Source organism: Ctenopharyngodon idella, chromosome 20 (assembly GCF_019924925.1).
Source record: "Ctenopharyngodon idella isolate HZGC_01 chromosome 20, HZGC01, whole genome shotgun sequence".
NCBI lineage: Eukaryota > Metazoa > Chordata > Actinopteri > Cypriniformes > Xenocyprididae > Ctenopharyngodon > Ctenopharyngodon idella.
The window spans coordinates 26,653,841-26,668,715 of record NC_067239.1 but is presented as its reverse complement, the minus strand read 5'-3'; the positions used below and the strand labels follow the sequence as shown (position 1 = coordinate 26,668,715).

The 14,875-nt window shown below is 36.0% G+C and overlaps 1 protein-coding gene across 3 annotated transcripts in view; it reads right to left on the bottom strand.

Moving 5' to 3' along the window:
* Positions 1-14,875, bottom strand: part of fam184ab (family with sequence similarity 184 member Ab) — a 131,299-nt gene that overhangs the window by 69,239 nt on the left and 47,185 nt on the right. For all 3 annotated transcript variants that reach the window (XM_051875504.1, XM_051875506.1, XM_051875505.1), the window contains exons 4-6: positions 11,626-11,761; positions 7,928-8,109; positions 4,095-4,280 (exon numbers count right to left, since the gene is read on the bottom strand). In XM_051875504.1, the coding sequence (XP_051731464.1) occupies positions 4,095-4,280; positions 7,928-8,109; positions 11,626-11,761 (504 nt within the window). The remainder of the gene's footprint in view (positions 1-4,094; positions 4,281-7,927; positions 8,110-11,625; positions 11,762-14,875) is intronic.

Below are 14,875 nucleotides of genomic sequence, written 5' to 3'. Positions count from 1 at the left end.
GCCCTAGGCTTCTTCTAAAATAGGACGTCAGCATGGTCGTCACGCTGCTTCTGTACAAGGCTGTGAATCAGCAGCACACTCTAACAGAGGCCACTCTCATTGATTATTCATCTGCGCCTCAATTTTTCAAACCGCATTTCCATTTCTGAGAGTGGCGGGAGCTACAGCGTCGGTGCGATAAGCCCAAAGCAGCCATGCTGTAATGTGATTAACTGCTTGCTGCTGCGGCATCACCGCCGATGTCCACCAGCACAAAGGTTTGCTGAAGGGTCATACAGGTTTGACAGCAGGTGATAAAGGCGGAGCAGGCCGGCTTTGGGCAGGCGTAATCTCTGTAAGCGTGGACAGAACTTTTCAGAATGAGATAAAGTGAGAAAATTAGATCCATTAGCATGCATGCAACAATTTCAAATTATGGGAAATGTAAATACGATTGAGTATTTTGAAACTATATGCATTATTAGGATACCACACTGCTTGCATTTGCATGAAAAGGTCAATAGCACCTGGAGAAAGCTACCTGTTAGCATTTATAATTACGCTCAGATGGTTCGATTCAGTCACCAAAGGAAAATGACAATGCTGAGGTGAAAATAATTAAGTTTCACAATTGTAAGAACCTCTTTAAAAAAAAAAAAAAAGCTTGCACTGCCAACATTTTAACTGGTCCTGACACAAAATATTCACACTATATATACGTATATTAGTGCTGTCAAATCGATTAATCTCAATTAATCACATATAACATAAAAGTTTTTTAATATATATATATATATTTTACAAACTTTTATGTTAGATGCGATTAATCGCGATTAATCGATTTGACACCACCAATTTATATACTTACAAACTTTTATGTTAGATGCGATTCTATATATCTACAGTAAATTTTATATTTTTCACATATAATGTTTTGCATAATTACTTTTTATTTAATACTTATTTTATTATTATACATTATCCACACATACACAACCATTCAAAACTTTGGGGTCAGTAAGATTTTTTTTTTTTTTTTTTTTTTAAAGAAATTAATACTTTCATTCAAAAGTTTCAGGAAAGAAGTTTACATGGTTACAAATGACATATATTAAAAATTATATTCAAAAATTGATTTTTTTCCCCTTTCTATACATCAAATAATCCTTAAAAAAATGATATCACGATTTTCACAAAAATTTTGAAAGCACAACTGTTTTCAACATTGATAATAATGAGAAATGTTTCTTGAGGACCCAATCAGCATATTAGAATGATTTCTGAAGGATCATGTGACTCTGGCGACTGGGGTAAATCACAGGAATAAATTACACTTTAAAATATATTAAAATAGAAAAGAGTTATTTTAAATTCCAATAATATTTCAAAATATTACTGTTTTTACTGTATTTTTGATCAAATAAATGCAGCCTTGGTGAGCATAAGAGACTTCTTTCATTAAAACGATAAAAACAAACATTAAAAACATTAATCTCAACATCCTTGTTAGACTTTGACTTGAGTGAGCTGAACATGAACGCACACCCTGGGAAGATCTCTGAACCGGAAACAGAAATAACTGCTGCTCTGCTATGTTCAGCTAACAATATGCTGTGTGTGATTTATAATTACAAAAAGATTAAGTAGTTGTGAACTGTTTGGATGTGGATGTGCTGGCCTGCTGGCAGCTGCCTATTTTGAGGGAGGGTGACAGATTGCGCTCTGACTGAGTCAATTCCGTGCAGCTTTGTATGCTTTCATTTCATATGCTATCAGCTATTGAAATCAAAACAGACGGTTTAGTCATTACGTTTGCTATTTACGAACCTGTCTCCGCTGATGAGGGAAATAACAATTATGCCTCATTGTTAAATCAATAAAGATCAAGTGTGTCCTGTCTGGGACACTTTGAGCAGGGTGGAGAGGGTGAGATGGAGGCAGGACGGAGGTGAGAGTGTGTGAGAGATAAATTTGCACTGTTGTGCCTAACGAGGCAAGGAAGCCAAGCTGGGTACTGCACTCTTCCTTTCAACCAAACCTCCTGGAGCTGAGGCACCTGCGCTTTCCCTTTCTGTTTCTCTATTGGTTTAGCGTTTTTTCACTCACACACACTCCTAAAAACAGTAGAGAAAAGCTTATGATTAGTGGTCGACCTATATATCATCAAGGCTGATATATATAGTGGCCAATATTTGGCATTTTTTACATATCGGTATCGGCCGATAAGTTTATCTGTTTGGTCAATGTGTCAGAAGCGGGACTTTTATTTTGACAGAGATGTGATCGTTGATCGCTGTGAAAATAAAAGTCCCGTTTCCGACACATTGGCCAAACACATAAACTTATCGGCTGATACCGATATTTAAAAAAAAAAGTCAAATATCGGCCACTATATATCAGCGATATATAGGTCGACCACTAATTATAAGCTTTTTCTCTACTGCTTTTAGGAGAAAGTATAAGTGAAAAAACGCAAAACCAACGCTCCCATTCTTTGTCTTCATAAGTTTACGGTCTCTGTTTAACAGTCCTATCTAATATGTTATTAGACAGAACTGTTAAACAAAGAAAGCAAACGGTATACGAAAAAGTTTTATAGCGTTTCCTTTTCTATTATTAGTAGGCTAATAAAAAGGCAAACACTATAATTTCCCATTTACAGTCAACATTTTGTTTACTCTGTGTGTAACGGTCGGCCTGTGCAAACTGAATGCAGACAGGAGACTTCTGCTGTCACTGGACGCACACGATTGACAAACTTTAAACTTTCGATTTCAAACTATATGCTATATTAAGTTTCCCACTATACTATATTCATGTCATTTTCACTGTGTGCTGTATGTAAAATTCAACGTATCAATAGTACGCACATGTAATCACGTGGAATATATATGCCAAAATGAGTTTTGGCGTGCATATGATACACAGTTTTTCGTGTGCATATGATACTTACTTTATGGTGTGCATATAATACGCTTGGTATTCTTGGGTAGGATTAGTGGTGTGGGGTCCGTGCGTATTATACACCATAAAGTGCGTATTATACGCCATAAAGTGCGTATCATATGCACGCGAAAAACTGCATATCATATGTATATGCGATATAAATAATAATTATATCGGCCATAAGCCACCCTGCTCTCTAAGATATCGGCATCGGCCATCAATATCAGTCGACCACTATAGTCATGATTAAAAACAAAATGTATTTTTTAGCCTGTTTACATTGGAAAACCTTCTAAAGTTCCACAAACTACATTTATTCTCTAGTTCTTTAGAAAATCTGGAGCTTTTAGAGGCATCATGCACCTCCTTTTTTATTTGAAGTGGCAGTTCTGGTTCATTTAATGCCCAAGGCAAGATAAGACATGACCAAAAAGATGCATTTTTTAACAACTTAGTAGTTATATATTTAAGTGTAAGATATGTTAGGCTGTGTTCACACTGTCACAAAAAATTCCAGGTCGGATTTTTTTTTTTTTGCATCCGTTCTGAGCCACTTCCAAATGTGGTTTTAAATCAGATACATATCCAATATCTGGACATCTGACCTGCGTCTAAACATGTACTGTATATCCGACTCCCCTTGGAATTCCCCTTGCCACCAATGGTACTTTTACTTGACTATATTTGTTTCAGTACTCTTTCCACCCTTGCTAATGAATGAACTAACTAACAAGCGAACGAAAATATCAGTTTATAAAAAATAGCTTTGCTATATAACGATATTTTGGATCAACTTTCATCTATCTCTGTACCTGATTATTATCTCAGCAGACAGACTGGATCCTCGTGTGCTTATAAATAAATACTAATAATTGTTTTTTAAAAACTCATACATTTTAAATACGGTTTGTCAAATTATTATGTTCTCCAGTTCCCAACCTGTTACAATTGTTCTCCCTGATCTTCCACTTGTGCTCAAAGGAACTTCCTGTTCTTTCCCAAGGTGACACCTCTATAACTGATGCTAGACAGTGAGTTACTCTTCAGTCTGAACCTAATGTGTAAAGTGCAGTCATGCTGATGTCTCGACAGGACAGCTCTGAGAGTGTTTAAAAAGTTGTATGTGGCCACAGCTGACAGCGATGGGTGTTGTGACAGAGTTCACTCACGGACAGGAGGCGGTTCTTCTCTTTCTCTGAGACACTCTGGGTGTTCTCCAGAGCGGCCCGGTGCTTCCTGGAGAGCTCCTCCACTGCCCGACTGTGGGTATCCTTAAAGTGAGCAGTGTCCTCTTCATATTTGGCACGCAAGTTCATGAGCTCCTTCTCATAGATCTGCTTTTCCTCTCGAAGTGACTGTTGAGAAAAAAAAACAAAAAAACAAATGTATTTAAAAGATGGTCTGATGCTTATATAAAAATACAGTATATTATATATATATATATATATATATATATATATATATATTCAGTGTCACATGATCCTTTAGAAATCATTCTGATATGCTGATTTGCTGCTCAAGAAACATTTCTTATTATTATCAATGCTAAAAACAGTTGGGCTGCTTAATATTTTTGTGTAAACTGTGATACATTTTTTTCTGTATTCTTTGATGTACAGCATTTATTTGAGATTGAAATCTTCTGTGACATATTTTTACTGCCACTTTTGATCAATTTAATGCGTTCTTGTTGAATAAAAGTACTAATTTAATAATAGTTACATGAGTAACAGCAAACAGCAAAACAGCAAAAAGATAAACTGAAATGCATAGACTTTAATGACTACTTTTTTAAATGCAAGTTGCTTCTTTATTCAACATTGGGGAAACATCATATAATTCAAATGTGATGATGTTTTTGGGTTTTTGAGTCATTTTTGCAGTTTTTAATAAATGGTCTTTTTAGACTGAGAAGGAAGCTTTGAGTTCTCATAGTAATGTTAATTCCTCATGAAATTACATTTAATATCGATTAAATTAGATAATCACTTCTCATTATATGTTATTTAAAAAAGTACACATCAGTGCTATAAAGCCCATTTCACATTCACATGAATAATCAGGACACAAAGTGAAAGTGAGTCTGTAAACGTTAGAGTAACAATGAAATGTATACAGACAGGTATCATTAAGGGACAAGGTCTCTTGTTCAGAAACGTTATGAATCCAATCTAAAAGTATAACAGTGAAAACTGAAAGACACCTTCAAAGCAAACACTGACACTGTAAAGCAACCGCCCCGCAAGTAAATAAACTTCCATTATAAGACCAGCAGAAGTGTGAGCAGAGTGAATCACTCCACAATGCTTTCCCGCTCTTTTTGGTGAGAGTTGTCATAGTAACACCTAACTCAAGGCTGTGCTGCTAACAGACTGTGATGTGGGCGACAGAAAGAAACAGAGAGAAAGCTTGATGAGACCTTTTCAAAGGGGAATTATCCTGAAATTCAAGCACACAGCAGCAGACTAAAGAGACAGCCAATAATACCATGATACTTCAATTATTCTACATACCAAATTTTAATAAAATAATAAATTTGAAATAAATTTTAATAAATGAAAACAACATCACAACATTTATTTCCATAAATGTTGAGAGGTGCATCATTTTTTGGTCAAGATCTTGTATTGACAATGCAAGAGGTGAGCACTCTGTAAAGTCTCCACCAGCACATCCCAAACACTGAGGTTAAGGTCAGTGCCAATTCATGTGTGAAAATGATTCTTCACGCTCCCTCCCAACAATTCTTTCACAATTTGAGCCTGATGAATCTTGACATTGTCATCCTGGAATATGGCCATGATACATCTTAATACATGGTTGTTTAAGAAATGAAAAGCTGCACACTCTTTTAAGGTTAAAAGAACCAATGCCAAACATATAACATGCTAAAAACATAATAAATCACTGTAATAAAGTATTTGCCCATTAAAATCCAAACAGCGACTTTTTTGTTTTTGGCCGGGCAGAGTATATTAATCATCAACAAATCCAATTTCTTTTAATCAATACATTTTAAGTGACTGAATATTATATATTGAATTTAAATATGCAACTTTTCAGGGGTTTTTACTATGCGGACCATCAAAAAACAATGTTAACATGCCAATCAACAATCACCACTAAACTAAATTTAAAAAATGAATAATTAGATTTAGACTTCACTAATCAACTAGTCAGTTGTTGGACACTAGTCATCCACCATGACCAGTGTTGCCAAAGGCTAATTTCAAGCTGTTGCTGCAGGTTATTTTTTTCTGCGAGTTGATTTCCAACCCCTTACGTGCGATTTCGGTGCTCCAACACCCTCAAAACAACCCCCAGATGTACAAATTCAATAGAGAATTCAGCCACCTGACGAAGAAAATCGCATTGGGGTATTTTTGGGTTACGTTTGACAGGCCATTGGGCTACTTTTGTTACTCAGACCTGGCAACCTTAATCATGACCCATCGCTAGTATTTTAGTTACTCACATACCATACAATGGTATTTTTGATACTCAAACAAAAAAATACTAACATTTACCATGGTAGTACCATGGTACTCTTGGAGCTGGAAATATACAGACACAAAAACAAGAATATTACACATTACCATTTAAAAGTTTGAGGTCAAAAAGGTTTTTTTTAAATAAATGAATACTTTTATTCAGCAAGGACGTATTAAATTGATCAAAAGAAACAAAGACGTTTAGAATGTTACAAAAGATTTTTGTTTTAAATTAATGCTGTTCTTTTGAACTTTCTATTAATCAAAGAATCCTTAAAAGAAGAGTAGTTTATTTGTAACATGACATTTAGATGGATTACTCTTTTGTGAAATTGTTCTCATGTTCCCTGGCCATTTATTCTTAAAGTCATTGTTCTCAGACTCAGAGAAAATGGTACAAAAGCTGTCACTGGGTCGATACCCTTTAAAAAGGTTCTAATATATGCCCATGTAGGTACTAATATGTACACTTTTGGTAGCAATATGTACCTTTGAGATACTAATATACATTCTTTAGGTACAAACATGTACCTTTTGAAAGGGTACCGCCCCAGTGACAGCTTTTATATCTTTTTTTTTTCGAAGAGACTTTCATTTAATAGACAAAAATAGTGGAGAATGACAGTAAACTATGGGAAGAGAGAAGGGGAATGACTGGACTGAGCCATGGCTCTTTTAAAAGTTTTCAAATGTCTACTTCTAAAACTGCTGAGAGGGGTATTTCAGGAGCAAAAACAAGCCCACAGTCTCACAATCTGTTTATTGGGGCTCTCAACGTATTAATAATGAAACAAAACCTAAATGCGACAGGACAGCCAAAAAGCCAAACTGCTAGAGCAGATTGTTGCGTGAAAACAGCACGAAATGCCATACTGTAGCGAGTCAAATAAATAGCCATGCTGTCACCGCAAAAGAAAAATGATTGCCAGGCTGAGTGAAACCATTGAAAAATAAGAATTCCTGTTCAATCAAACCGACCGTCCACAAAGAGACATATTTTCTGAGGTCTTGCAGTGAGGATTGAGTGTTTTGAATTAAACATTGAGGTCTGGATTTAGCTGTGATAAAGCAGCTAGTGTTTAACACGCGAGATGGGCTTGTATATGCTTAAAACACAAGCTAATGATGTCTCAGAGGAACTCATGTGAAATAAATGTTTCCGCAGAAGATTGATGTTTGAGCTACTTACAGACAGATTCTGCAAGTTTGAGTTCTTCCTCGCTCCATCTCTCCTACACACACCAACTATGCTTCAAGATCTTATGGTGCAATACAAATCGTACCCTCAAAACATATTTGAACACTTAAAAATGTCATTAAGTTAGATATAAAATATCAAACCAAGTGGCATCTTCAAAAAATGCTGCTAGAGCTTTTCTTGACTTCCCTTTTCTGAGCCATTTTTGTAGTGTAGTATCATTCTTGTGATGTCTGACAACCAGAAAGTATTCAAACACTAAGCAGGCCTAAACTGATCCATTTTCAGTAAACTGCATCGGATTGATCCGTACCTTCTCCAGGGAGACAATCTGCTGTCTCTGCCTCTCGTCCAGTGTCTGACATTTGTTCTGCAATGCCCCTCTTTCCTCCTCCAGACGTAACACCTTGTCCTTCAGACGAGACTTTTCCGATTCCAGATCCCGAATGACCGCCTCGTGAGTCATCTGGGTGGCCTGCAGGCTTCCGATCTGACCTGAGCGGTAGAGAGAGGGTCAATGCTTTGAATGTCATCTAACACAGACAGGAGAAACACCCCGTAGAGGGCAGACAGAGTCAAAGATCCTTTCTAACTGCCAATACTGTGAACCTGAACACAGCACATAGACCTCAACTATCACCAGTGATGCTTACTTTGCAATCAATTAAATGTCTTGACAGTTTGGCTATGGCAGGCATGCAAAACTCAGTCCATAGCCCTGCAGAATTTAGTTACAACCCTAATTAAACACACCAGTTCCAGTTACATATTTATACAGAGCTTTATTTACGATAATTACATGGTGTGGACACAGCATGAGTTTTGCACCCCCTGGTCTATGGCGATATTAAAGTCCCCCTGTGGTGAAAATCAAGTTTTCAATGTTGTTCATTTGTCTATATCTGGTGTTTATAACTTTCTTTAAGACAAACAATGTGCAAATTCATAAGTCAACACCATTGCTGAGTATTTTCTCTTTAAAACTGCAGTAAACCAATGACAGTCTCAAACCCGCAGTTTGAAATCGCTGGTGTTTCTGACGTCACAAACTACCTTGTAACCAATCACGTCAACGTGCCGGCGGGCTTTAGCATATCATTAACTGACCGCGCAAGGGAGTCTCAAAAGAAGGTTATCCCGGTATATTTTTCTGTTGATATGAAAAATCGGGTAGATTTAGCAATATAGCGGGTGTATGATGTATATTACGATGTTATGATGAACTATATGCCTTTCTACACTGACGTTCTGAGTTGTTCACAGCGTTTCTAAGGATACTGATTGTTAGAAGGCAGCTGTCTGACTGAATATGGTTTGTGTAACATTAGCAACACATTATTAGCTGTTTGATAACGTTGTCAAGCAAAACGCTAATCATAATAATTACTGTTATGTATCGGATGTTTTAAAAAGCGATACCATTGTGCAGCGCTTACCTCAGTAAGTTGACCGAGTGGATCTCCTGAGCTCGTGCGAGTGAGTGGAGGCGGGGCTAATTATCATATTCATGAATCTGTGTATATTAAATGAGCCAAAGGTGTAGAGTAACATTCAAGCTATTTTAAGGCATTAAGAATTTTTTTTCACAGGAAAAAATGTTTAAACGTAATTTTGGTGATCAAAGATGAGTTTTAAGGGATAAAATTATTGAATACAGGGGGACTTAAACAATGGAAAATTAGTGTGCTGCTTATTGCATACTGCACAGTATATGTTGTATATTGCATAATATGTTGAACAGCATGGAACAGCAAACATGCTTAAATTAAAACTGTCTTAACTTTTGGCAACCAAAGATGAAAGCAGTGTTATTTTCTAAAACTAAAACTATTAAAAATGTTTTTTGTTCATTGAAATAAGGCTGAGAAAACAAAATATAAAAACTGATGAAGAAAGTAGTGTTGTCATTTTCTAAAACTAAAATTATTAAATGGTTTCATTAACTGAAATAAAACAGAAATATTTGATAAAAACAACAAAAGCACATAAAATTACTAAAACAGACTAAAATGAAAATGAAAACTAAAAGCATTAAAATTAAAGCTAATTCAAAATATTAATAAATACTATAAAAGTATCTAAATAATACTAAAATAACACTGCAAGAATGAGTTTAACCGGAGATTGATATTGCTTCCAGTTCATTTGTCAAACTGGAATAAATGGTCAAGTTTGGTGCATTGCATTGTGGGATGCAGTATTTGAGTTTTTGAGTGTCCTTGATGGTTCTGGTACTGCTTTCAGCATTTTCTTATCTTTTAATAAAACAGCGTTTAATCTAGGTTAATTGTGTTAGAGTTAATGATATCTGCACTTTATTTCACTATAAACATTTAAAAAGAAATGCACTTGTCAGTGATATGGCCTGCTGGTCAATGTATGGGCTACCAGAGTTCAAGACTGGATAAAAATCTCAGATAACGGCTTCAGCTTCATGTTAAATTCATTAATCCCTTGCAGAAAGCACATTCTCACTGTAATTACACTAAACACAAACACAGAGTGTGAGTTAAGCGCTTCAACCCCTATTGTTTCTCCCAGATAGAAGATCAGAAGTCTGTTTGGCATTTAGGTGTGACAGGCCCAGCTGGGTTCTGCCTCCCTCAGGGAACATTCCAGAATGTGGGTGATGAACACAGCTAGGACACACATCTGCTGTTGCCAGGATACCAGGGGCTGATCCGTAACCCCAAACTTTTCTGTCAACAACAATGGCCAACGGACCTGTGGCACTAATTTGACGTGAAATCCACTTAGCCTTTTACCCAATAATATATTCTGATAATTAGTTTAGGTTTTTTTTTGTTTTTTCCTAAAAAAAGAAATCACTCCCTTTTTAGCCAATCAACTGTTTAGGTTTGAATATAGCAAATTATAAAGATAAATAGATAAATAAAAATAATCAGGCCTTTTCTGTGAAGTTACAATAGATTGTAACTTCAAAAAAACAGTTCTACTACTACTACTACTACAATAATAGTAATTATTATTATTAATATTACAAAACATTTTTTGAAATGCATTGACTAAAATAATTGTAACTATTTTCATGAATCTAAAATCAGGTCTTAACCGTGAAGTTACAATAGATTTTAAGCTAAAAAAAATGTAATAATTGTAATTATTGTTATTAATATTACAAATAATTGATGGGTTAAAATAACTAAGATTTTTTAGGTTAAAATCTATTAATAATAATAATAAATTTGAACATCAAAATAGTTATTTTAACATTATTTTAACCCATGCATTTAAAAAAAATATTTGTAAAATTAATAATAATTTTTATTTATATTAATATAAAACTATAACAACAGCACCAATAACCAGTGTTGAGTGTAACTCATTACTAACTAATTAATTACTGCAATTGAATTACTTTTCCCATGAGTAGTAAGGGATTACTCTTAATTCTTCTGTAATTTAAATACAGTTCAAGAATAATTTATGCTATTTTATATTATTTATTTCAATGAATTAAAAGAGCAGTTTCCTTGTATTGCTCAACTGGTCGAGGTTGATATGGGATTTAGAAAGTAATTAGTAATAATTAATGAAATACTTTTTCAAAGAGAGTAATTAGTACAGTAATCTAATTGTTTAAGAAGTAATTAGTAGCTAGTACCCAACACTGCCAATAACAATAGAAATAATTATAAAATACATGCATAATAAAAATGCACGCATTATGAAAAACTATACAAACAACAGCTAACCTATATGAATTTAATTTAATTTTACTTGGAATTACTTTTCATTTTAATTTGAATTACAATTCTGTATTCTGTTTGCTTCCCTTAATTCAAATTCAATTCAAACTGATGAGTTTAGTTTGAACTTGAAGGCACCTAATTGCATTTCATTCTGAATGGCACACAGCCTTGCTGAGCACGTTGGTAATGGATTAGTAGCCTGAAGCAATATAGAAGGATGAATCAATGAAGCCGAGCGGAGTGCGATTCAACAGTCGACTGTGAGCAGAGGTGATGGGAGAGCGTGCGCATATCTCACTGGCTTTGAGCAGGATCTCGGTGGCCTGCTGTTGCACTCGGTCTCTGGACGCCTCCAGCTCACACTCCGCCTCCCTCTGCCTGATTTCCACAATCTCCGTGTCCTTAGTCACCTCCTCCAACTGTTTATGCAGCTCCTGAAAAACAAATCAATCAAAACAATGACCAAAACACCTCACATAAACCTCTCTGTTCATTACTGAGCTGCCTCTCTATATTTAACCATCGTGTGGTTTTCTTACTTTGTCTCTCTCTCGTTCTCTCATATCACTTTTTCCATTTTTGCTCCTCTCACAGTGTCTCCTCTGTTCTCAAATTCATCCTCATTAATTGTGCATGTACACATTAGCTCTTTCTCCCTTTCATCTCGGCTCTCGCTGTCAACTTCCTGCGTCACTTTCTAAAAGAACTTCTCTGCTTCCATCGCTCATTGTCTTTATAACTTTTTCCTTCACTTCCACCATTGTGGAGCTCATGTGCAAACCATCTTTTTCGACTTTTCCACTGAATGAATTCATAAAATGTATTCTTATATCTTATATTTTTGGTATAAGAAGAAGAAAAAGAAACGAGAAAGAAACAGATCACTTCTGCAGAACATGCATGCATTTTCCTAGTACTGAAGAAAATCAGACACTCTTTTACACCTAATTGGATTGTTTTAGTCTTGTATGTGGTCTGGCATTGTCATGTTGGAAAATGCAAGGTCTTCCCTGAAAGAGACGACGTCTGGATGGGAGCATATGTTGGTGTAGAACTTGGATATACCTTTCAGCATTGATGGTGCCCTTCCAGATGTGTAAGCTGCCCATGCCACACACACTCATGCAACCCCATACCATCAGAGATGCAGGCTTCTGAACTTCAAATTTTGATTCGTCTGACCACAGAACAGTTTTCCACTTTGCCACAGTCCATTTTTAATGAGCCTTGGCCCAGAGAAAACGCCTGTGCTTCTGGATCATGTTTAGATATGGCTTCTTTTTTGACCTATAGAGTTTTAACCGGCAACGGCGAATGGCACGGTGGATTGTGTTCACCGACAATGTTTTCTGGAAGTATTCCTGAGCCCATGTTGTGATTTCCATTAGAGTAGCATTCCTGTATGTGATGCAGTGCCGTCTAAGGGCCCGAAGATCACGGGCATCCAGTATGGTTTTCCGGCCTTGACCCTTACGCACAGAGATTGTTCCAGATTCTCTGAATCTTTGGATGATATTATGCACTGTAGATGATGATAACTTCAAACTCTTTGCAATTTTTCTCTGAGAAAGTCCTTTCTGATATTGCTCCACTATTTTTCGCCGCAGCATTGGGGGAATTGGTGATCCTCTGCCCATCTTGACTTCTGAGAGACTCTGCCACTCTGAGAGGCTCTTTTTATACCCAATCATGTTGCCAATTGACCTAATAAGTTGCAAACTGGTCCTCCAGCTGTTCCTTATATGTACATTTAACTTTTCCGGCCTTTTATTGCTACCCGTCCCAACTTTTTTGGAATGTGTAGCTCTCATGAAATCCAAAATGAGCCACTATTTGGCATGACATTTCAAAATGTCTCACTTTCAACATTTGATATGTTATCTATATTCTATTGTGAATAAAATATAAGTTTATGTGATTTGTAAATTATTGCATTCCTTTTTTATTCACAATTTGTACAGTGTCCCAACTCTAAATGGTTTTTGATTGACGCGTGTCTGATTTGCAGAACAGTGACTTGACCGCAGGTATTTAGGTCTGAATTCAATGATTTCACCTGTTAATGCCGTTTTTCTTTAAACGAAATACTCCAAGTGATGTGACGTTGGCGCTACAAACATATCTTGAGCAATTCAGCATTTGATCAGCAAAGATTAACAAAAACTAGCACAGACCCCAGGGAGTCGGATCATTATGAGCGTCAGTCTGAAAATGCCACAGTGACTAAAGATCGATTCCATTAAAGATCTGCTCTGTGTGTGTGTTGAGCTAAAAACACAGGCCCAGCACACTGCCATTAAATAGCCATTATAATGTGCTATAAAAAAAAAAAAAAAAAAGGATTTATGTAAGACAAACACAATATTAAACTGTCTATCATTGTTCTTTTGAATGACCGTATTACAATTCAAGCCAAGCATGTATCTTTTGATGACACCCATAAATTACATTCAGTCAGTTGCTCCATTCAGAAACAAGTCCAAGAAATGCCTCGGAGGGCCATGGTGGTTGACTGTGTTTTTCTTTCAAAGATATTTGAAGGAAAATTCAGAGCTCAGAACGTGTGCCACTGCATTTGAAATCTCTTTGCTAAATGTGCCTGAACCATCTGATGTGTTCAGAACGAAACCAAAACGCTAGTTTGACTTTCACTGCTAAGATGTTCTGTGTACGCCATTTTAATTATTCAAAATGCACTACAGAGGGTTTAGGAAATACTATATTTGTTCTAACATGTGTTGATAAGGGACTTCTGAAAGGTTTTAAAGCAACATCAATTAGCATTTGTAATCATAATGTGATGCATTTAAACAAGATATTCAACAAGAAAATACAGTCGTTCACAATGTGACCAGGTATGTGCATTAGGAAAAAAGTGTGAATTTAGCTGTCATTTGAACTATTAAAGGGTTAGTTCACCCCAAAAATTAAAATTCTGTCATTAATTACTTACCTCATGTCGTTCCATACCCGTAAGACCTTCGTATAACTTTGGAACACAAATTAAGATATTTTTCATGAAAATCCGATGGCTCAGTGAGGCCTGCATTGCCAGCAAGACAATTATCACTTTCAATGCCAAGAAAGCTACTAAAGACATATTTAAAACAGTTGATGTGACTACAGTGGTTTAACATTAATGTTATGAAGCGACGAGAATACTTTTTGTGAGCCAAAAAAACAAAATAATGACTTTATTCAACAATATCTAGTGATGGGTGATTTCAAAACACTGCTTCACGAAGCTTCAAAGCTTTACGAATCTTTGTTTCAAATCACTGGTCCGGAGCGTCTATCAAACTGCCAAAGTCACGCCCCCCAGTGGTGAACCACTGAAATTTCGAAACACTTATGATGTAACAAAGCCTCGTTTACTGAAATCATGTGACTTTGGCAGTTTGATACACGCTCCGAACCACTGATTCGAAACAAAAGATTTGTAAAGCTTCGAAGCTTCATGAAGCAATGTTTTGAAATCGCCCATCACTAGATATTGTTGAAAAAAGTCGTTAATTTTTTTTTTTTTTTGGTGCACAAAAAGTATTCTC